Source organism: Cannabis sativa, chromosome 6, assembly GCF_029168945.1.
Source record: "Cannabis sativa cultivar Pink pepper isolate KNU-18-1 chromosome 6, ASM2916894v1, whole genome shotgun sequence".
In the NCBI taxonomy this organism is placed as follows: domain Eukaryota; kingdom Viridiplantae; phylum Streptophyta; class Magnoliopsida; order Rosales; family Cannabaceae; genus Cannabis; species Cannabis sativa.
Window position 1 is genome coordinate 66,082,141 of NC_083606.1, and position 24,894 is coordinate 66,107,034.

Consider the following 24,894-nt stretch of genomic DNA (forward strand, 5'->3'; position numbering starts at 1 on the left):
GGGGTAGTGAAATACCTAAAAAGTCTAGATTATGGATGAACAGAGCTTTTCCCATTAGGGACAGAATCGTCATTTCATAAAACCAGGAAGGAAAGAAACTCTGTGGGGTATGCATATATTTTTTGCAGTTCCCGCCAAAACCCCATATTTCATCATCATCGTCGTCGTCGTCTTCGTCGCTTTCGTTTTGATTCGCCGGCGATGAGTGATTCTTCGGCCGACGTGAAATCGTTGGCGCAGTTCCTTTTACGGCGCCATTCTGATCAACTTCGCTCTATTGCTCTCTCAACTGATTCTAAGCTTCACTATCCTCTTTACGTTGAGTAAGTAAAACCCCCAAATTTAAGCTTAATGATTTTTTGTTAGTGATTTTTTTTTTCGGTGAAATTTTGATGAATTTTCTCTGTGTGTGTGTTCAGGTTTGCTGAGTTATTGGAGGATGATTATTCTTTGGCTGGACTCGTCTTCTCTCAACCCACAGAGTACTTGCGTTTCTTCGACCAGGCGGCTGTTTGGGCTCATGTACCTATGCGAAGTTTTATCACTAGCTCTACGTAAATATTGTTTTGACTGTATCAATGGAAATGTAACTATAATGACGATTTTGCGTTTGTAGAAAATCATAATGGAGGAATTTAAAGGTTCTGAAAAAGGAGTTAAGAAAGAGTTCATTCATGTTCGGATTGACATCAACGGTTCTCTTTTCGAGTTATCTAAATCTGGTAATGTTCTGTTAATGTTATTTTAATCATTCGGAGGAATTTATTTCAAATGGGCGGTTTTCTTTTCTTTCTTTTTTGTTGTAGCCTATAGATATATTTATATATGTATACATATACCATTGCTGAGTTTTTTTTTGGTTGTGAACAGATGCATTTCCAAGAATTGGGTGCGTGAGAGTGAAGCATAGAGGGATTCTTCTTACTCTTAAAGGGACCGTTATTCGTTCCGGGGCGATCAAGATGTATGAAGGGGAGAGGTGGTATTCATGCCAGAAATGCCAGCATAGGTATGTCTTTGGTTCAGGCTTAAGGACGAGTTCGCCAAATTGACAACCTTAGAACTTAAAATAAGCAAAATGGCATTCTTTCATTTTAAAATTTGTGCAATTAATCATGGGTTTGTCGACACAGAAAAATGTTGGGAAATACATAATTACATATGGGGCTATGTTATTAGTATCACAGTTGATATACTTGATAGCACATTCTTTCAAGAGCTTTGATTCTTTGGTTTATGTTGCAGACTTGTAATGCATGTTTTCACAATGTCATAGTCACTTTCACTTAGCAGTTGCATACACTTTTTGTATTCTTGTATAATTTACCAATACACATTCTTGAAATGAATGATGTATCAGGTACAGTGCGTATAAATTTCAAAATTGGCGTGTGTAATTAGTTAGAATAATCAAATGTCTAGTCTTTTAGAATTTAAAAAGTGACTTGTTTAGAAACAACAATTTCTGCTTGTGTATGGCCTTGAAAGATGGTTCAACGCCTTATTTATTAGTTTGAAAAAGATAATATGAAATATTTTATCATGCAGCTGATGGTTGAATTTGAAATATATACTGACAAACTATCTGCGTGTTGCGTAGTGTGAATTATTTATTCATCTCCGGGGTTTATGTCTCTTGCTTTGTCTGTATTAAAATTAGTTTCTGTTTGATGCTGATCTATGTTTATGTGCAGCTTCCTAGTTTATCCTGAGCTAGAAACTAGAAACTCCGTTCAGTTGCCATCATATTGTCCAATGCAGGTATGTATTCTCCATCACGAGCTCAACCAGTTAATTTTGCTATGATGTGTGTCATACTCCATAAATGATAAATTAGAAACAATTCACAGCAATATTCAATGTAACTGTAACAGTACTTCTGATTAGAAATGGCAGTAGGCTGTGTCATATATTAAAGCATGAGTACAAGCTTTCCAAGTTGTTTGAGAGAACTTGGAGACTCCCCACTTGAGTCGAAGCTCATTCAAAATCACTAATACTAATTGCCTATCTCTCCTCAAAATTAAAGAGCCGAATATATATTACCATTGAACAATACAAATGCAAAACTACCACTACACCCGAACAAACTAAAATGATTACCTCATGCCAAACACATAACCAACCAAGGACAAAGGACCACTACCCAAAGCAAAATACAATTAGTGCCCATATTTAATTCTTCTGTCGCCAACTATTATGTGAAGCGTATTGGAGGCCTATCCTTGTGATTGTCACTTATAAGATCTTTCCAAGCCAAAGATAAAAATATCCTAATATTTTGAGTGAAACTTCAATTTCAAAGAGCACTCACTTCAGAATTTACATATTGCAACATGGTATTCTTTGCTTATGTGCTACATCTCTTCTAATAGTAACTTATTTGAGTCTAATTATACTTCTGGTATTTTTGAACAACAGAGATCGAAATTCTGTGGTGGCACAAATTTCAAATATTTAGAAGGTTCCATAACATGCCACGATTATCAGGAAATCAAAATCCAAGAAAGTACACATGTATTAGGGGTGGGGGCTATTCCTCGTTCAATCCTTGTCATTCTAAAAGATGATCTTGTTGATATTGTTAAAGCAGGAGGTACCAAATTCTTGGGATTTCAGATTTTCGGTTTCTTGAATTTGCTTCCTATCATCACTGATTTCTCATGTCTTTGCAGAGAAACTTCATATTAGATTACTTCTGTTTTCATTGTTAGAAACATATCTATGAATTATTTGGACACATTCTCTTGCTTTGTAGTTATTTATTCATACAAATTAAAGTATAATCTATATTCAGCAGACAGAACCTCCTTAGCTCTCTTAATTTCTCCCTGAACTTCAATTCGTTTCATAAATGATCTTTAAACTTTCTCTTACTGTGCTTGGTCCACATGTTTGAATACGACGATAATGTGAATATTCGAACTGCTAGACTAGACCAAGAACAGTATTATAGTTATTTAATGATTTTAGGGACATGTGATGGTACAATTTTAACTTCATGCACAAAAGCAAGGAAATATAATTTTAGAAGTAACAATGAAATTTTGTGCCTACCAGTTTGATTTATAAGATTATGAAATTCAGCCTTTTCAAATCTAAGCTATAACTTTTCATCGGCTGGACAAAGTGCAGCCCAAATTTACGGTAGCAGTGTATACAATAAATCAATAAAATTTTATTAGTGTGAAATTTGATGTTTTAAAAAACATGTTTGATATTGTAAGCCTTTCTTTGCACTGAATCTATCTATCTGTTAATTACATTTATATTGTAGGTGAAGTTTCTTGAATATGCTTGATATTTTTCCATTTAATTCCCAGATCAGATTTTTTGCTTTACTGTATTCTTTTTTATTCTAGTATGTTCATAGTGGTGGTAATAATATGCTGCTTTACAGATGACATTATAGTCACTGGCGTCTTAACTGCAAGGTGGTCACCTGACTTAAAAGATGTTCGCTGCGACCTTGATCCTGTGCTGATTGCTAATCATGTGAGGTAAATGTAACAGCTTTGTTTGAAGGAACAAATATTTTTCATTGTTGAGAGAGATGGTTATTGTTCCATTGGAGTCATATGTGGTAAAGGGAGCTAATTAGTTTAGCTCATTACCTCGCCTTGGTCTTGGGGAACCATAATCCCATCTTTCATATGATACAAGGGATATCATTAGTGCAGTCAGTTGATGTTTTAATTCAAAGGGATAGAAAAGGATTTGGTGGTAACTCTTTTAAGGGATGCGAAAGTAATATCAGATAGATTGAAATAGCTACAGATACTGAAAAGAGACTCCAAACTTGTTACAAATGTATTTCTATATTAAAAATAATACAAATGAGTTTTTGGCGAAAACAATAATGTAGGAAGTACTTTTTATATGTCAACTTATCTTATCTGAGTATCAAAATTTGGTTAGAAAAATAGAACTAGAATTCAGGATTTTCGTTGATTGAGTAGATTACTTAGCTCATTCATAACAAAAAAAGAAAAATCTTGGAACCAGTATTACATGAAAGTTGACATACTACCATAGATTTGATGCTGTGGATATTTCAAAACACCTGTTCAAATATAAATATATTTGCTGCCAGTGAGGAACTTAATTTTATGCCTCAAGAGTGAAAAGCATTTTTATCATCACCTATCCTAAGCAGATGTCATCCATTTGATGCTGCTCTAAATAAGTGAGATGTTCCCAATAAGGCAAATGAAAGAAAGAAAACAAATGGGTGATGAAAAAAAAAGGGAGACTGTCTTGTTCTGTTTTTTTCTTTTTCTTTTCTTTTCTTTTTTTCATTTAGGTAAAGCTATATGTAGCTCACGTACTTTGTATACACATTTTTAGGAGAACAAATGAGCTGAAATCAGATATTACTATTCCTCATGATGTCATTATGAAGTTCGATCAATTTTGGTCCGAGTTTAAGGATACCCCTTTGAAAGGTAAGGCTGGTTGATTAATATATCTATATCTATATATATTTCATAAATGAGTGTTCTTCTATTATGAAATTCAATTGACTTGGTCTGAGTTTCAGGATACCCCTTTGAAGGGTAAGGCGCATTGATTAAAATATACACACACATCATTTTATAAAAGAGTGCTCTTTTATTAGTCAGATTCAATCCTTCAGCATTAATCATTTAGAGATCTTTTTTTTAAAATAAAATAAAATATTGGATTCTAGGCCCCCTCTTAAGTAAGATTGTTATTACTTCATTTTTGTTTATAATGACAATGTCTTGTTGAAATTTTTTTCAGGGAGAAATGCAATATTACGAGGTGTTTGCCCACAAATATTTGGACTCTTTACTGTAAAGCTAGCAGGTACATAGATTTCTCACATAAATTCATAGATTTTGAATGGGCTGACCTTTTAATAATTCACTACATTCACTTTTCCTTTTTTCAACTTAGTTGCATTAACACTTATTGGAGGTGTGCAACATGTTGATGCTTCTGGAACCAAGGTACGGGGAGAGTCTCATTTACTTTTGGTTGGTGACCCAGGTACCTTTTCAGTACCTACTTATAGGCTTCATTACTTGAATAAAATTCTTACGATTTAGGACTACTGCATTCATGTTATGCTTCAGTTGAAGTAGCTTTCTTTTCTTCAAAATTCTGAAAGGAAATTAGCAATCACTTAAATCTAGATGAATAAGAACACCACTCTTCTAGCTGAATCATACGATATGTTACGAGAGTCTATTTCAATGTCACCAGGTGTAAAGACATTGGTTACAGAGGAGCTTTATTTATTCATAATATTTGAATGTACTCAAAAGCCTGTCGACTGTATGAATTTTCTTGTAAAATAACTTGGGCTAGTACAAACAAATTATCTTTAGTAATAAGTGTCTTTTAATGCAAATAATAGGCGGTGTATGTCTTGTAACTAGTCTAAGGGTGGGAAAATAGAGATTATAAATTATAGAGAGAAATCTTGAAAGCAAGAAAGTACATAAGAAAGCTCCAGGACTGGACTTTATAGTTCAAAACTTCAGGGTTTATTTTCTCAATAGAAGACATATCTTTACTGGTTGGACTCATGGATGAATTCAATATTGGCTGAACCATGTAGAATATCAGTATTGGTGTTTTTGGTATGTTCATGTGTTCTTTTTGTGTTTGTTGGGTTCTAATTTTATTCTAAAGTTTGAATAGTGGATAGTTATAGGTTTCAACACTTGAGACATATGGTCACACCCAAAGTATAGGAGGTGTTCTTCCTTATATTAGAGTATGGGGGGTTAGAATAGTGGATAGTTCTTTGGTCTAACACATGCATTATCTACATTTATTGTAACTGGAGAAAATTAGAAATTACTGAAGTCTTCCTTGAAAATAGAACTTATCAATCATAATTAATTTTTCCAATAAAAATAGATTCTTTGTCAAAATTCTTCTCTAGTCATTGTTAATTTATCCTCACCAACATCATGATTTGTCTTGGTTGAGTAATGTAACTCAGTTTAATTGTTTGTTGCTTTCCCTTTCCCTTGGGGTTTCTGGCCCTTGTTTTATTTTGCTCACTATATCAGTGGGAGTTATCTTTTCAATATACGCATGTATATTTATATGTATTACCAATCATTGATCAAGGAGTTATCATTAGTTCTGATTTTCAAATCTAATATGTAATCAATGCATTATTATATGAAAAATGTAATGTATATGCTGTAAGATTTCTCAAGGCTTTTCTCAGGTACTGGGAAATCTCAATTCTTGAAATTTGCTGCAAAGTTAAGCAACAGATCTGTTATCACTACTGGCTTAGGGAGCAGCAGTGCTGGACTAACTGTCACTGCAGTCAAGGATGCAGGTATGTTTCTCATTTCTCCATCCTAAACTTGTACCTATGGAGTTAGGAATCTGACAGAAGTTGTGACTGTCAATTTGGATTGACTGATCCGGTATATTTTCCATGTCTATTTTCTGCTTTGCGAATATGATATTTTCTGGGCATTTTTGATAAATATCAAGTGTTATCCTATTCTGGCATTTCTAATTTCCAGAGTGTTAGGCCCAATTAGAAAAGGACCAGAAAAACATTCCAGTTAAGAATCAGGAATAACCTTGCACAACCTAGTGCTGTCCCCTACCTCATTGTCTCTGTTCTGACTTTCCTCTCTCTATATCTCCCTTTTTGTTCACATTTCAAGTCAGCAACTCTCTCAATGACTGAGAACATCTTTGTTATGATTACCAAATATTTCATCATAAAACTCCAATTTTTTTTCCAATGGGTGTGAATAGTCTGATCAGATGGTTGTGAAGTAGTGATTTTCTGGTCTTCATCTTTTGCTAAATTTGGGTTCTTGTAAGCTTGTACCCTTTCACATTTAGTATTTTAAAAGCATGTTAAAATAGATGTGGTTTTATTTATCTTTGATAGAAAGTTTTCATATTTTCTCTTGGCGACAAATTGTTTTAGTTTCTTGTCTGCATTGTACCTGTACTACATCTTTGTTCTTTATATGTTTCTGCAAAGCTTCTTGTAACAATCGACTATTATGTCATATGTAAAATATAAATATTATCTTTTGTAATATTTCGTGTAACTAGCTTTACTATATTTGGGGAATATGCAGGAGAATGGATGTTGGAAGCTGGGGCCCTAGTTTTAGCAGATGGAGGACTTTGCTGCATAGATGAATTTGATAGGTATTTGTTATGCTTATCGGGTTTTGATGAAACTACTTTGTCTCGCTTTCAATTTTCTGAACCTAACATACATCATGTGCGTCATGATATTTTCCTACCTGTATTTACTAAATTTATTCTCTATCTCTTCATCTTTTTTCTTGTTATAATTGTTAGTAGTATCATTGATATGATACTATTTCTTATCAAAAAGAGAAAAGCATTAAGGAAAGATTGAAAAGGAATGGACATACAACAAAAAAAGTGTAATTGACATTCTCTAGAAATCATTCCAATATAATATTCACATGTTTTCTAAAGCTTATACATTAAGAAAGCCTAACCTTTTTTTTTTAATCTTTTCATGCGTTCTTACAATTTTCTACTCGTTAATCAAATATTGTATGAATTAAATTAATACTTATATTATCATTCAAAATTTTCAATTATGATTGCTCCATGTTATTTTATTTTTCTGTTTCTTTTTGTAATTTTTGAGTATTTTCACCTGTCACAGAACAGGAAATTGTTTGGATTCTATAAACCTCAGTCAATCTAAATGATATTTTCAAAATCATTATAGAGCAGAGAATATATCATTTTATTATTTTAATCTTTTCATAAATTTCATCAGTTATTTTGTTCGTGCGAAAATATCAAGTTTGATATCACTTTCTTCAACAGCATGAGAGAACATGATAGAGCAACCATACATGAAGCAATGGAACAGCAAACTATAAGTGTTGCCAAGGTAACATTCTTTGATGATCTACGAGTACTTGTTTTTAGGAATTTAAGTTTGAAGTAGATAATTGATTGTACTTTAACTGAAACGGCAACCTATGATTGTGTTCCATCTTAGTTACAATCATAAACAAAAGTTAATGAAACTCTCATTTGTCCTAATGGAGGGGAAGTAAAAGAGGATTTCTGATATATATATGATAGTGTCTCCTATATATCCAGGGTTTTTACAGTTCAATGTTTTGAACATTTGCATGATGGGTTATTTTGTTTGCTAAGATAGAAGATTCCTGTAATTTACTGCCAAATTACTAATTACATATTCAGTCTTATATCTGCTCATTTTCTGAAGTTGAATCGTTTCCAATCAAGTTTCATAGTTTATCATACAAAGTTTTTGTATGAATTGATCAACAACATTACAGCACAATTTGTTTCAAGTTAAACAACTTACTGATGTCTAGCTTTATGGTCTGGTGGACTTGCAGTTATCAGATTTATTGTTTTTTTTTACCAAATTGAGAGATATTATTATGGTGGTTGAAGTTGATAGGCGTTACATGCTCTTAACATACCAGTTCATAAATTACATTTCATTTTTATTAATTACTGAAGTTGAGCTTTTATTATTTTCTTGTTGTATTTTGTGTGATTCTCTTACCATGTCCATCTTAGCTCATTCTAATACTTGTCCCAATACTTTCCTTTATTCTCCTTCTTCATTTTCCCGTTTCCTCCAGGCTGGTCTTGTGACAACTCTAAGTACAAGGACCATTGTTTTTGGCGCAACAAATCCAAAGGGACAGTATGATCCTGATCAATGTATTGCTCTGATTATGTACATATGCTTATTGGTTTTATTAATTTTGTATGATTACTAAATATGAATTTTCCCCCATAATAGATAACCTCGGCACTTTCTAATGTAATATTTTTAATGAATACGATTTTTTGATGTGTCAGTCATTTGATAGTTGTGTTCAAACTTCTTTCTTCTAATGATATCTTTATGTGTCTTTTTTGTTAGCTCTATCTGTAAATACTGCACTCTCTGGTCCCTTATTGAGCAGATTTGATATAGTCCTTGTCCTTTTAGATACAAAAAATCCTGAATGGGATGGGGTTGTGTCATCTCACATTCTTTTTGAGGTATTCAACTCTTTAATACCACTCTGTTTTCTATAAAGCCATTGCATGACTTTATTGTGATTTTTATCTTATTACTTTTACAGGGAAAACCTGAAAAAGATGAGACTGCTGAAGACTTGTCGAAAATCTGGCCCTTTCCTTTGCTTCGGAGGTAAAATGACAGCACGAACACTATTTTATATACTTCTATTTTTTAGAGGTACAAGATTAACATTTGAAGGAATAGCTTAATCTTTTCTTTTTTTTCAATTTCTTTGTCATTCCCAGTTAGGTATTTTAAATATGGGATAATTTCACAAATACACAAAAACAACCAAAAAAATTACAAAAATACAGTTTCACGGAATTTTAAACATTTTTACGGTTTTTTTGATTTTATTTACAGAAAATACAGTCTTTTTATGTTGTTATCTTGTTAATTTGTTGTTGATTTTTTGTTATATGTATGTTATTTTTTGTTATTATTTTGATGTTATTTAAATGTTATTTTCACAGTACTTTTATGTAGTTTTCTTGTTGTTTTCATGTTATTTCTATGGAAAACCGTAAAAATGTAAAAAAAATTCTTTAAACGTAAAAATATAATTTTTTTACAAATAATGGTGTCTTGTGTAATTATCTCTTTAGATATTTCCTTTGAGTTTTGGTTTAGATTCTCCTCCTAGAAAGCTTGTGAAAGAGGTAAAAGAAGTTTTGGTTAATGAAAACCTTGAGTTTCTTATCTGTTAGATATTAGGTGTATATTAGCTGTAAGTGAGTTAGATATTTAGTAGATATTTAGTCTCCTAACTCTGTATATAAATATGTATTATTCTATGAAATCAACACACAATTCGAATCACTATTTTCTACATGGTATCAGAGCATTGTGATTCAAAATTCGAAATTCGAAATTAGGGTTCTGAAAAAAAAAAAAAAAAAAAAAAAAAAAAAAAAAAAAAAAAAAAATTTAGGGTTTGAGTTTAGGGTTGTTTTCGAAAATCCTATTTGGAGTGAACATCTTTTCTCACCGCCCACATGGGAGGACCGCCTGCCCGCCGATCTACAACCCCCCGACGTCCGGTCGCCGGATTCCTCGCGCGGGGGGCTCACGCGCCGCCTGAAGCTTCTGCGCGTGGGGCTCACGCGCCGGCGCGTGGAGGCGCGTGTGACGGCGCCTTCGACGGCGTTCTGTTGCCGATTCTTCACTGGGTTCTTCTAAGCCCACTCGCATCTGTTCTAGGTTGTAATTCGGTATTTGTTTGTCTTCTTCGTGTTTGGGTGTTCATTCCTTGGTGTTCTTTTGTTCTTTTTCTCTGTCCTTTGTGTTTGTTTTTGAGATTATGGCAGAGATAAGATTAGATTCAAAATCAGTTGTTGTTTCTGATGTTGTTCCCGTGATGTCTAAAATCACGGATCATAAGTTGATTGGTTCGAATTATTTGGAATGGAGTAAGACGATTCGACTGTATTTGAGGAGTATTGACAAAGATGATCACTTGACTGACGATCCTCCTGAAGAAACAAACGATTCAAGGAAAATATGGCTCCGTGAGGATGCTCGCTTGTTCCTTCAAATTCGAAATTCTATCGATAATGAGGTAATTAGTTTGATTAATCATTGTGAATTGGTTAAAGAACTAATGGGTTACTTGGAGTTTTTGTATTCTGGCAAAGACAACATATCTCGCATATATGATGTTTGCAAAGCTTTTTATCGCGCGGAGAAACAAGATAAGTCTCTTATGAATTATTTTATGGCTTTCAAGAAAACATATGAAGAACTTAATGTGCTATTACCGTTTAGTCCTGATGTAAAAGTTCAACAGCGCCAACGAGAACAGATGGCTATTATGAGTTTTCTTGCGGGACTCTCATCCGAATTTGACTCGCAAAGTCACAAGTTCTTTACGGTTCTCGATGTCTCCTCTTTACAAGATGTGTTTACTCGTGTTCTTCGCACGAGACTACCTCTTCAACTCCTCCGAATAGCGCCTTGGTGAGTCGTAATAATTACGCACGGAAAGAAACTCTACTCCAAGTGGATTTAAAGGAGGTAATTCACAAGGACCCGATAACCGCACACCAAATTCTCGGGAGCATCATGTGCAATTATTGTAAGAAACCAGCCACACCAAGTTTGAGTGTAGGAAGTTACAATTTAAGAATCGACAACAACACTCGCCAATATTGCAAGCACTAGTGATGCATCCGACAAATCGGTCCTTATTTCGCCGATGAATTTGCCAAGTTCTCAAGGTATCGTGAAACACTTAAGTCTTCATCTTCTTCTCACATCGCGATTGCCGAATCGGGTAACTCTAATGCATGCCTTCTTTCTAAATCCTCAAAATGGGTCATTGATTACGGTGCCACGTATCATATGACAGTAATTCCCGTCTCTTTTCCACTTTTCGGTCTCATAGTCCCACTTCGTTGTCACCTTAGCCGATGGGTCAACGGCTTCGTTCTTGGATCCGGCACTATTGTTCCTACACCTATGCTATCTTTGTCATCGGCCTTACATTTACCCGATTTGTCCTTTAATTTGCTTTCTCGTTAGTCAACTCACTCGTAATCTAAATTGTTGCATCTCATTCTTTCCCGATCATTGTTTGTTTCAGGATCTTGTGACGAAGAAGATTATTGGTAAAAGACATGAATGCGGTGGCTTGTATGTTCTTGACCCACTTCCGCCAACCTCTATTGCTTGTTCGAGTGTTGCTTCCGCTTTTGAGGCTCATTGTCGTTGTAGGTCATCCATCCCTTCCTTTGCTCAAGAAACCGTGTCCCCAATATAGTAGTTTATCTTCGTTAGATTGTGAGTCATGTCGGTTGCCAAACATCATCGTGTTAGTTTGAGTCCACGTGTCAATAAACGTGCTAGTGTTCCTTTTGAGTTAGTTCATTCGATGTTTGGGGTCCTTCTCCTATTTTGTCTCAACCTCCGGATTCGTGTATTTTGTTACTTTTGTGGATGATTATTCTCGTGTAACTTGGTTATATTTAATGAAAAATCGTTACGAGTTGTTTTCTATATTCGTGCTTTTTGTCTTTGAGATTCAAACTCAATTTAATGTATCTATTCGTACTTTGAGAAGTGATAATGCCAAAGAGTACATGTCCGCTCAATTTCAATCTTATATGACCTCTAATGGCATGCTTCATGAAACTTCTTGTGTTGATACGGCACCTCGAATGGTGTTGCGTAACGTAAAAACGTACATCTTCTTGAAACCGCACGTGCTCTCTTGTTTCAAATGAAAGTCCACTAAACCTTTTTGGGCCGATGCGGTTTCCACGGCATGCTTTCTTATTAATCGCATGCCATCCTCTCGTTCTTAATGGTGCAATTCCATTTAAAATTCTTTTTCCTAATAAGTCATTATTTCCGGTTGCTCCGCGAGTGTTTGGTAGTGTTTGTTTTGCTCGCGATGTCCGTCCATCCGTCACCAAATTAGACCACTAAGGCACTAAAGTGTGTCTTTCTTGGTTATTCTCGTCTTCGTAAAGGGTATAGGTGTTATTGTCCCGATCTCAACAAATATCTTGTTTCTATTGATGTTACTTTTGTAGAAAATACACCTTATTTTTCATCTTCCACTACTTCTACTAGTCGGGGGAGGATGATGATTTGTTGGTTTATTCTCGTCACATCCTATGCGCCCGCTACATGTTACGGCGGGTCTCTAGTTCCTTCACCGCCTCGGTCGTCACCCCCACGGTGTCTACACCTCCACCACCTCCACCACCTCTACCACCTCCACCACTCCCTCGGCCTCCTATAGTGTACACCGGGCGCCCCCTCCTCCACCTCCCCGTTTCATGTCCCGCACCCGCATCTTCGTCATCGGCATCCGAAATCTCGGATGATCTTCCCATTGCACTACGTAAAGGTAAACGCCAATGTACTTTTCCTATTACTTCTTTTGTGTCTTATAATCATCTCTCCTCTTCTTCTTGTTCTTTTATTGCTTTTCTTGATTCTATCACTATTCCTAAAACTGTTCGAGAAGCGATGTCTCATCCTGGTTGGCTTGCTGCAATGATAGAAGAGATGAATGCTTTGGTTGCGAATGGTACTTGGGTCTTGGTTGATTTACCTTCCGGAAAACAGGCCATCGGGTGTAAATGGGTGTTCACGGTTAAATTCAATCCGGACGGCACGGTTGCTCGCTTAAAGGCCCGTCTTGTTGCCAAGGGTTATGCTCAAACCTATGGAGTGGACTATTGTGATACTTTTTCTCCTCGTTGCTAAACTCACATCCGTTCGACCGTTCATTTCCATGGCAAACCTACTCATCATTGGCCTTTGCATCGGCTTGATATTAAAAATGCTTTTCTTCATGGAGATCTTGAGGAAGAAGTATATATGGAGCAACCTCCCGGGTTTGTTGCTCGGGGAGTTAGGGCGAGTTTGTCATCTTCGCAAATCTTTATATGGATTGAAACAAAGCCCTCGTGCTTGGTTTGGTAAATTTAGTCGAGTGTTGAGAAGTTTGGTTTGTTGAAAAGTAAGTCGGATCATTCTCGTGTTTTATAAAAGATCAACTCGTTGGTATCATTTTGTTAGTGGTGTATGTTGATGACATCGTTATTACCGGGAAGTGATGCGAAGGCATCTCATCCCTTAAGTCTTTCATTCACACCCAGTTTAACACGAAAGATTTAGGGGAGCTCAAGTATTTCTTGGGGATTGAAGTTACTCGGAGTAAACAAGGTATTCTTCTGTCTCAAAGAAAGTATGTACTTGATTTGCTAACTGAGACAGGGAAATTGGGACCAAAACCCTGCAATGCTCCAATGAATCCAGCTGTGCATCTTACACGTGATGGGAAACCATTTGAAGATCCTGAGAAATATCGCAGGTTAGTTGGAAAGTTGAATTATTTAACTGTGACTCGTCCAGATATTGCATTCCCGGTTAGTGTTATCAGTCAGTTCATGTCTTCTCCAACAATTCATCATTGGGCAGCATTAGAACAAATTTTATGTTATTTAAAAGGAGCACCAGGACGAGGTATAGTTTACAAGGATCATGGACATACCCAGATTGAGTGTTTTTCTCGATGCGTATTGGGCGGTGCTCCAAGGTAGATAGACGATCCACTTCAGGATATTGTGTATTTGTTGGGGGCAATCTGGTCTCTTGGAAGAGTAAGAAACAAAATGTTGTATCTAGATCCAGTGCTGAATCAGAATATAGAGCTATGGCCCAGTCTGTGTGTGAGGTAATATGGATTTATCAGCTTTTGACTGAATTTGGGTTTAAGACTTCTATTCCAGCAAAATTATGGTGTGATAATCAAGCTGCTCTTCATATTGCCTCGAATCCCGTATTCCACGAGCGAACTAAGCACATTGAGATTGATTGTCATTTTGTTCGTGAGAAAATTCAACAAGGTCTGATCTCCACAGGATATGTGAAGACCGGAGAACAACTAGGAGATATTTTTACAAAGGCTTTGAATGGGGTGCGGGTTGATTATCTTTGTAACAAGCTGGGCATGATTAACATCTATGCTCCAGCTTGAGGGGGAGTGTTAGATATTAGGTGTATATTAGCTGTAAGTGAGTTAGATATTTAGTAGATATTTAGTAGATATTTAGTCTCCTAACTCTGTATATAAATATGTATTATTCTATGAAATCAACACACAATTCGAATCACTATTTTCTACATTATCCATAGAAGAAAGACTCTTTAAGACCAAATAATGTTCCAAGTAAAGCTTCAGACCCCTTAAACTTTAACAAGATCCTGGCTTCTCTTTAAAGCCTTGTTTGATTATCACTATCCTAAACAATAAAAGTGATTTTCCTCACTTTGCATTTTCAAAAACCACAGCCAAACCATATTTCTTTATGAAAGTTTCCAATTTAGATTAAATTATGGGAGGAAGTGCATTAGTAATGTTCCAATAAATATTATAAATTTACATTTTACATTAATTGCAATTATCATCAATGTATGCAGAGGGATGACTTGCCTTCAAAACATAATTTTTCGTAGATGATTGTCATATGGAAATATCATCTGGAAAGATAAATGCAAGGGTTGTGAGCATGAGCTCATAAATTTCTCTTGTAAATTCTCTTTGACGCCACCAAGTGTGTTTATATGGCTAATGTATAAAGAGTATTGTTAGGATTCCCAAACTGCAATACACAAAACCAGTAGCAATCTAATCTGAAAACACAAACCAGAAAAACAGAGCACAATTCAAACACTGGGTGATCAAAAAGAGTAAATGCAAGAAAAGTAAAACAGATAAGAACTCAACCAGTTTTACTTGGTTTAGATCCGAGTCAATGAGACTGGTCCTACTCCAAGGCCAAAGCATTGCCTTGAGTCGAATTCACTATGTGGAAATGTGTTACACACCCAGATCAGAAATGATCTTCCTCACTCAAGCTCCCATTACACATTTCTCTCATTGATACAAGTTCTCTCTCTGAACTTCTCTCTAGAAATCTCACTGTATAATTAATGTTTTAACTCTTAGTTGATCAGGTTAAGAGTCTAAGTATAAATAAGGTGAGAGAGAGAGTAGATGAGTTAAGGTAAGTTGTAACAGAATTAACAGATTCTGTTACAAACCGTTAAGTTGAGTCTTGAGTCTTGGATTGACTGTTGCAACTAGCAAGTCTTCAAATGCAACAAGGATCCGAATAGATGAGTCTAACAAAGGTCCAGAGAAATAGGGACCAACCCTCCACAAGTATCATGAGATCTCTTGACCTTGGAATGACCTATTGGTATCATCTCTCCCTAATTTGGTGTTCATTTTAAAGAATACCAGTTAAAACTGATACTGACCGCAGTTGAAGATGTTTTTCTGTCAATCCTATATTTACATGACAGTTATATTTCAGTGTAAACCACGCATTATTTTCAAGTGTTTGGTGACATCTTGCAGGTATATTCAGTATGTAAAAGAACATTTTTCACCAATCCTAACAAAAGAAGCTGAAACAGTTATCTCAAGCTATTACCAGCTTCAAAGAAGATCTGCAACTCACAATGCAGGTTCAAACTAAATTAAACATTTATTTTTTCTCATATAGCAGATTGGTATTTTTTCCTTTTTACTAGTTTTAATAGGAGATGTACTGTGTTTCAGCTAGGACAACGGTGCGCATGCTTGAAAGTTTGATACGCTTAGCTCAGGGTATGTTACCTTTTAAGATTAATATTATCATGTGAGAATCCCTACCTAAGATTTTGATTTTGTCAATGTTTCTTTCAGCACATGCAAGACTAATGTTCAGAAATGAGGTGACACGGTTAGATGCCATTACAGCCATTTTATGCATCGAATCTTCCATGACTACCTCGGCTATTGTAGACAGTGTTGGGAATGCTCTGCACTCGAATTTCACAGATAACCCTGATCTCGAATGTATCCTCCTACTTTACTTATATATACATAAGTTTACATGTTTTTTCGTCAGCTATTTATAAAAAGAACATATTTAAGAATGTCACACTGCCTTGTGTGATGACTGATTCTTAACTGTTTACTTCATAGATATCAATCAAGAAAGACTGATTCTTGAAAAGCTAAGATCATTTGATGAATCTTCTGAATAATTGATCGGTAAAGGAACGGGATGTTGTTCGAGTTTGACATAGGACGTCAAGTGAGTTTGATGTTCGCTGCTTAATTTCGACCACCTCGAGAAGAGATGGCTTGCATACAACTTAAATTGAAGGCTGCTACAATACTTTTAAGTGTAAATTATTTTTTTGGCAGCTCTCATTAACAATGATGTATTTAGAACTCTAGGGAAATGAGGTGTGAGATTTGCATTTGCATTTGCTTTTGTAATATTGGATAATGTATGTATTTTTTTTAGCAGATGATCTATTCATACCGATATGAGCGTTATTAGGTAAATTAATAAGAAAATCATCTATAGTATATGTTGAACGAAAATAATAATAATGATAATAATAATAAGCAGATGATTAAACAACTTTAATTTAACATCTATACATAATTTCACAACTATACATAATTTCACAACTTTAAAATTTTATATACTTAATTTCACATCTATATATAGTTAAACAACTTTAATCATTTCTTTAATTTTCTGTCAATTTATAGTGTTCTTTCTAAATTATTTTTCAACCAAATAAAATCAAAGTCTAATTTAGTTAGTAATCAATTTCAATTTCCGTGAATTCGATTTCACCTATGTACCTATGTAAGCATTACTTATGATATGTGCACTTACATAATTCTATATATATATATATATATATATATATATATTTTGACAACACTAGTATAAAAGTTTAAAATTGGGCCCTTTATAAAAACAATCATGTACTTTAAGACCATAATTCCATTGCAAGTTTTTCTTTGTTTTTTTTTTTTTTTGTCTAAGATACAGTCATAATTTTTTTTTATGTATAATAGAAAAAAAACGAAAAAATAAAAAAAAAATAAAAATAAACCTTTTCTTTCTAAAAAAAAAAAGTTTTATGAGGACTTTGTGCAATTGTCCAAGCTACCCAATGCTCGTTGTACACAATATTTATATACTCTATTAGATTAAATGACACTTGTACCTTTTATTTTTTTAAAAATTAAAAAAATAGTAAATATCATTTTAGACCTTGTGTTTTGCAAAGTTACTAATTGGACCTTCTGTTTGTTAAATGACAATATAGATCTTGTATTTTTTTGAAAATTGTACAAATAGGACCCTAAACTGATTTTTTGTCAAAATAAAACTTAATAATAAACCGATCTATAGATGTTATGACAAAACTAGTTACATATTCTGTATCTATTCGTGCTAGAAATTGTCTTAGAGTTGATTATACTAAAAAAAATAAAATTATTGAAAATTGAGCTCAGAAAATACAGAGTATTTTTTCATTTAACAAAACAGAGAGTCCAATTAGTAATTTTTGTAAAATACAGTATCCAAAATAATATTTATCATTAAAAAACTATTTAGGAATGAATTAATGTATAAATAAACCAAACAACTATTTTTTATGGCTTGATACCCTGATGAAAATTATGGGTTTCCATCTCAAAACTTATCGGTGATGAGTGCAGTAGTCCATATTCTTATGTATATCTCAATACTTTACTATTTATTTCATGTGGGTCAATGTCTACAATATTCTATTACTATTCTGATTATCATTCCTGTTTACGTACATTACAAATTTAGAATGAACCAAACATTAGGTCAAATGTTCCTACTAAAATTCGGCACATGTGTTTGATATGTGCAATTCTACCAAGCTGTAAATTTATTTCTCAGTAGTAATAAGTGTCTTTTAATGCAAATGATAAGGTAGGGTAAGTCTTCTAAATAGAGATTATAAAATTATAGAGAGAAATGTTGAAAGCAAGAAAGTACAGAAGAAAGCTCCAGGACTGGAGTTTAATAATAGTACAAAACTTAGAGTTTTAAACAGTAATAATAGTACAAAACTTAGAGTTTTAAACAGTAGAGCAAATCAATATGCAAAATCAGGTGGTGTGGTCAGTAGTCCGTACGGGCGAATAAGAAGAAAGAAAAAAATCAGAGGAAAACTGAGCAGCGTCTTCAGTTAGGGGCCCCTCCAACTCCAAGCTCAGTTTTCGGAACTTCCGCGCTTAACCAGACCTGCGGTGCGGTTAAGTGTGAGTTAAGCGTTGCCTACGTTAAGGCACCCACCCAGTAATTCTACCCTGCCGCATCATAACAAGGGCCTCTAATTTTGTAGTAATAAGAAAAAGGAGTCCTAAAAAAAATGTTATTTTTATAAATAATTATTTCGTATATTATTTTCTAAATTTACGGTTTGGGTTACTCCAGTAATTTTTATGTAGGTTGCTATGTAGATTTTAGTTACGATTTAAGTTGTTCCTTAGTTACTATAGAGGTTTCTATATGGAATTCTGTAAAAATGCAAAAAAAAAAAAAAAACTAGTTTGAAGTGTAAAAATAAAAAAGTTCCTATTTTTTTCTTGAACTATATGCTCTCGAATGCCGAAATAGGCAGGAGTACATCAGTGCATAGGTACATTAATGTTTTCAGCGTGTTAAATTTTTATAAATTTCTTAAATATTTGCAGAATGTCTTAAATAACTATAATATACACGACTATAAAAAAATAAAATTAAAAAGTTAGTCGGACGTCGAAACAGATAGGAATACATCATTTTTAGAAAAATATATTGTAGAATTTTCCAAAATAAATTTTTAATTTTATAAATACATCTAATAATATAAAGGGTAAATACCATTTTGGACCCTCTGTTTTACAAAAGTTACCAATTGGACCCTGTGTTTTGTTAAATGACAAAATAGACCCTGTATTTTCTAAAATAGTACAAATAGGACCCTGAATTGATTTTTTATCAAAATAAAGTTTAATTATAATCCGATCTAAAAGTGTTATGACAAAACTGTTTACATTTTTTGTATCTGTTCGTATTAAGCATTGTCTTCAAGTTGGCTGTATTAAAAAAAAAATTGTCAAAAATTAAGCTCAGGGTCCTATTTTTACTATTTTAAAAAATACAGGGTCCATTTTGTCATTTAACAAAACACAGGGTCCAATTAGTAACTTTAGCAAAACACAGGGTCCAAAATGGTATTTACCCTAATATAAATATATATAAACAATAATTAAAAAAAAAAAAAAAAGACAAATGTTATTGTGCACTGTAGCATTAAACTCAAAATGATGTACAAAATAGTGTGTCTTTGGAGAAAAAATTCACAGCATATATATAATTTGTTGTTTCATGGCCTTATGTTTTTGTAAAAAAGAATTGTTAAGATTACATATAACTTAAGAAAATAAATTTTAAAAAATATTTCTAACTAATTTATAAAGTGTCACTTATATAAAAAAAATATTTAGTACCACTAATTCTCAATATTGAATGCTCTTTTCGAAAAATTATCTCTCCTTAAGGACATGTTTAGACTTCGGACAAAAGTTTTGGATTGGATTATTTTGTTGTTAAACTATGTGTGATGTATTATTTTGCTATAAAAGGATGGGATAATATAATACTAAGATTTAATATATTTTTTTTTTCTAGAACAGTTTTGTTCGTTGAATACTAAAAGGACCTCTCTTGTGGTACTATTAATTTTAATTGAATGTCCGGGGATCCACACAAGGATAAGTTAAAATAGGGGAAAAAAAACAGAAAAATTCTAAAAAAGGTAAAATATTACAACAATATTGTGGGCCGGCCCAATCAACATTTGTACAGCCCACATTGAAAATATTACAAAAATACCACTTGACCTTACCTTCAGCCGCACGTCACAAACAGAGAGGATGAATAAACCTCCATCGATGCAGTTGGCTACCCAACCAGAATGAAACCAGATCGAACGTAGAACAACCATAAATTTCGTCGAATTTCAATAGAAAACGAACAAATCCAAGGATCTAAACAAATTTTTTTTAAAAAAAAAAGACCAGGAAAACCGTGGAGAAACTGAAATTAAACATTTGATTTCGGTTTTTATAGTGCAATATCACTCAAACGAGCGTCGAAAATTCAGATTGAAGCAATGTAAATCTGTATTGAACAGATCTGGAGCTCCCCCTCAAATCCAAAAAAAAAGGTATGAAGTGAAATTTTTTTTCAATAATGATACACGTCATTTACAGTTGCATTCTGGTTGATTCACTGGTGTACAACAGGAAATTCAGATTGTAAAAACAATAAACAAGAACTGATTCTAATTAAGGAACCACGTGATACTAATAAGGTTTTTTTATTTTTTTGCGTTGGCTTACAGTTGCATTATCGTTTTAAAGTGGTTTAGAAATCATGAAGAAGTGTCAAATGACAAGTACCAAGAGCTAGCATATATACAAGGTAAGATTTATGTAAATGGTAGCAAATTAGTTTTATAATAGTTGTAAATCGATCTGATTCGAATAAGCATGATGAAAAATGACAATGAGTAAGAACTATGTAATTTTGGGGATAGAATTGTGGTTTTTAAGTTGATTTACAGTTGCATAATCATTTAATAATAGTTTCATTACGTTTTTTGCAGGAATTTATTTTGGAAAAGATAGAGGACAGAACAGTTTGAGAAATGGTTAGTTTCCCTAAATTTAAATGAAGTTTCTTAATAGTTTTATTCTCGTTTCTTTGTAGTTTATTAACAACAAAAAAATGGCAAAATCAGGAATCAGGACAGGAAATACAATGCTTGAACAAAGGGACAGAGATAGAAGTAAGTTTGTACTCTATTTCATAACAGAATCAAACCAGTTTTAAAATTCGTTGCCTCAGACTAATAACCATTGCAAAAACACAGGAAATGAAAGACATTCCATTCCTAGTCTTCTACAATGGACAATTCGATGATCGAATGAATTATGAAAATTATGAAGCCAGTGGACATTACATTTCAGCCAATTGTAACTATGAAGATTTGCAACAGAAACTCAAAGATGTCCTGGAGTGCAACCAAGATAACACTGTTTTGCAACTGAAATATCAAGTGAAGGAAGGATACCAACCATTGAGGATAAAGGATGATCAAAGCCTGCATTTCTACATACAACTCAAACTGAAGGACCCCGACTTCACAACATACCCAATGTGTGTGAATGTCATCAACAACCCAACAACAACCATCGATGCATCATTCTTGGGAAATGACAATTCATTAATTACACATACAAGCGCCTTCCAACCAATCGAATACAATGCAGCAACAACAGAAGACTCAACAAATCAACAACATATAATTGAAGCTACAGTACCAGAATTTGGGGGAGAAAGTTTTGACTTCATGGACTATGCAAAACTTGTGGCAGAGGAGATGGTTGAGCAACTGGAAAACAACAAAAAAAAAGGAACCAGAAATCACAGATTATGACGAACTACTAATCACAGATCCGCAACATCCTGAAATAGAAGAAGCACAAATATACAAAGACAAAGAAACACTGCAGAGTGTGCTTGGTTTCTATGCAATTAGGAACAACTTCCAATTCAGAGTTAAAAAATCATGTGCAAGAACATACAAGATTTGTTGTTTGGATCCAAAATGCAAGTGGGCACTAACAGCATCCAGAAACGGGCCAACAAAGTCATTCATCATTCGAAAGTACGACAGAAAGGTGATACACACTTGTGATCTAAACATCAGATTTGTCGACAAGAGACAAGCTACAACGAAATTGATTGGAAACTACATCAAGCCACGGTTCACCAACATAAAAACAACTCAAACGCCACAAGACATCAGAGGAGAAATGAAACACAAGTATGGGGTGAGAATGAATTACATGAAAGCATGGAGAAGCAAAGAGCACGGGCAAGAAGAATTACGAGGAAAAGCCAACGAATCATACAGGTTGCTGCCCGGTTTTTTGCACATGTTGCAAAAAACTAATCCCGGAACAATAGTGCACATGCAAACAGAGGATGACAACAGCTTCAAGTACTTGTTTGTCGCACTGGATGCATCAATAAAAGGATGGAAGAAATGCAAACCTATAATAGTTGTTGACGGAACTTTCCTTAAATCAACATATGGAGGTACATTGCTCTCTGCTTGTACACAAGATGCAAATGGGCACATTTTTCCACTAGCTTTTTCTGTTGTGGATTCAGAAAACAACAACTCATGGCAATGGTTTTTCACAAAAGTGAGAGAAACATATGGGATTAGAGAGGAACAGTGCTTGATCTCGGATAGACATGAGAGCATAAGTAAGGCAGCTTGTCAAGTATTTCCAGAAATCACACATTGCTATTGTGTATACCACCTGTTAAGCAACCTAAAAGCAACCTTCAAGAAGAATGCAAGCAAGCTGGATAAACCATTCTTCGCTGCAGCCAGAGCATACACAGAGAGGAAATTTGAATACCATATGAGAGAGTTGGACAGCTTGGACATCCGTGTAAGACCATATTTACAACAAGTTGGATACCACAAATGGTCAAGATACCACTGCAAAAACAACAGGTATTCAACTATGACTTCAAACATTGCTGAATCTCTAAATGCAGCAAACTTAGCAGCTAGAGAGCTACCAATCACAACACTGATGGAGTCATTGAGAGCATTGATACAACAATGGACATACACAAACAGCAAAAAAGCACAGAAAACAACAACATTTTTAACACCTACAGCAGAGAAGAAATTAGTCGACAACTTTGTGGACTCATTGACAGAAAATGTAATGAAATGTTTAATATTTTAGTTGCATTATAGTTTCTTAATAGTTTGTTTGCCGTTGTTATACATATTAACAGTTTTACACTTAATCCCCAGGTAAAACCAATAAACGAGACCATGTTCGAAGTCGTTGAACTAACCAGATCATGGGTCATCAACCTCAAGGAGAAAACATGCAGTTGCAACAGATTCCAACTTGACGAGTTACCGTGTGCTCATGCACTTGCTGTTATAAAAGAGATGAACTTGAATGTTTACAACTACTGTTCAGGTTATTACACCACACGAACATGGCTTGAAACATACAGCGGCTCAACATATCCAGTACACAATCACACAACATGGTATGTGCCACAAAACATAAAAGATATCATTGTTCTGCCACCAAACCAAAAGATAAGATCTGGAAGACCAAGGAAACGAAGGTTTTTATCTGAATGGGATACAAAAAAACATAACAGGTGCAGCAAATGTGGTCAACACGGACACAATCGAAAGACATGCAACAATCAAGCAATAAAATAGATACATATGAAATATTTGAATTGTTTAATTCTGTGTGCAAATTCAAACAGGTTGTTCTGTGATGTTCTAAATACATGGGATTTCATTTTTATGAAATTTGAAACAGTTTTTTAATAGTTGCAAAATCGTTTTGTTACAGTTGTGAACCTTTGTAAATATTAAGTACCGGAATGACTTCTTCTTTACAGTTTTAAAGGCAGTCAGTCAAGAATTGATAAAACATAACTAAAATAAAGGAAAAAAGAGTAATGGAATACAAAGAATAAAAATACATTCATAGCAAAATTTAGAAAAAAATAAAAACATTGTTTGTATTCAGTTGGTTAATAGTTTCTCCATAGTTGTGCGACCGTATATAAGAACTTGAACAATTAAAAAAACAAACAACTTTGGGAAATACAAACCTATACAATAAACATATTATAAGGAGTAAATGTCAAATATCCTAAAAGTTTTAAACCAGGTACATAGTATAAAATCAAATATAATACCTACATTCAACCAATAACACTAACTATTGTCTGATAATAGATTCAACAAATAACAGAAAAGAGTCACCAAATTAAAAGATCCTATTTTTTCAATTTAGATGCCTTAGAAGACTTGCTTTGCTTCTCATCCTCGCTATCAATGCTTTCATCAATTTTCCTTTGGCCATACGATAAACTTCGATGTCAAAGTCCGCAGGGACATCCTTTCCGTGGATAAAGAATTCGGCAAATGCAGCAACATATGCTCCGCAATCACTATAAAAACAGAAGAAAAGTAAACAGTTTAGAAACTAAAAAACAACATAAAATAAACTTAAAAGAAACACTCACTTATTCTGCTGAGACGGCAGACCACTAATCTCCGCGATTCTTAAGGGAGCTGTAGGGTCAGAACCTGAGGTAGGAGCTTGTGACCTATTCTTCCAAAAACCAAGTAAATCGAAAAACAAAGGCAGCAACACAGAATAAGCCTTCATGGCATTCCTAGCTGCAGCATTCATCTTCGCAGTCCTCAAAGAATTACACAGAAACAGAATCCCTTCATTCAAGTCAAGACGACCAAACACCCAATGACTTTCCCTTCTTAGATTGATGATGAATAACACATGATCGGCTTCATACCAAGGCTTGGAACAGGGAATGCGCATACCTCGGATGTAATGC

The 24,894-nt window shown here is 34.3% G+C and overlaps 1 protein-coding gene across 1 annotated transcript; it reads left to right on the forward strand.

Moving 5' to 3' along the window:
• The first annotated feature begins 42 nt into the window (after positions 1–42).
• Positions 43–16,998, forward strand: LOC115695415 (probable DNA helicase MCM9). Its single transcript, XM_030622480.2, has 20 exons — positions 43–323; positions 420–522; positions 617–722; positions 871–1,009; positions 1,695–1,761; positions 2,422–2,596; positions 3,401–3,500; positions 4,348–4,445; positions 4,765–4,830; positions 4,921–5,013; positions 6,212–6,328; positions 7,098–7,170; positions 7,834–7,900; positions 8,634–8,715; positions 8,921–9,042; positions 9,126–9,193; positions 15,942–16,051; positions 16,146–16,193; positions 16,272–16,424; positions 16,554–16,998. The coding sequence occupies exons 1-20, from the start codon at positions 202–204 to the stop codon at positions 16,613–16,615; spliced, it is 1,971 nt and encodes a 656-aa protein (XP_030478340.2). The 5' UTR covers positions 43–201; the 3' UTR covers positions 16,616–16,998.
• Positions 16,999–24,894: the final 7,896 nt, after the last annotated feature.

Bases quoted from the DNA above. Each gene is read 5' to 3' on its own strand.
- LOC115695415 (XM_030622480.2), top strand. From the start codon at position 202: ATGAGTGATTCTTCGGCCGACGTGAAATCGTTGGCGCAGTTCCTTTTA. The intron at 6,329-7,097 runs GTATGTTTCTCA...GGGAATATGCAG, and splicing joins CACTGCAGTCAAGGATGCAG to GAGAATGGATGTTGGAAGCT. The intron at 16,194-16,271 runs GTATGTTACCTT...TGTTTCTTTCAG, and splicing joins TTTGATACGCTTAGCTCAGG to CACATGCAAGACTAATGTTC.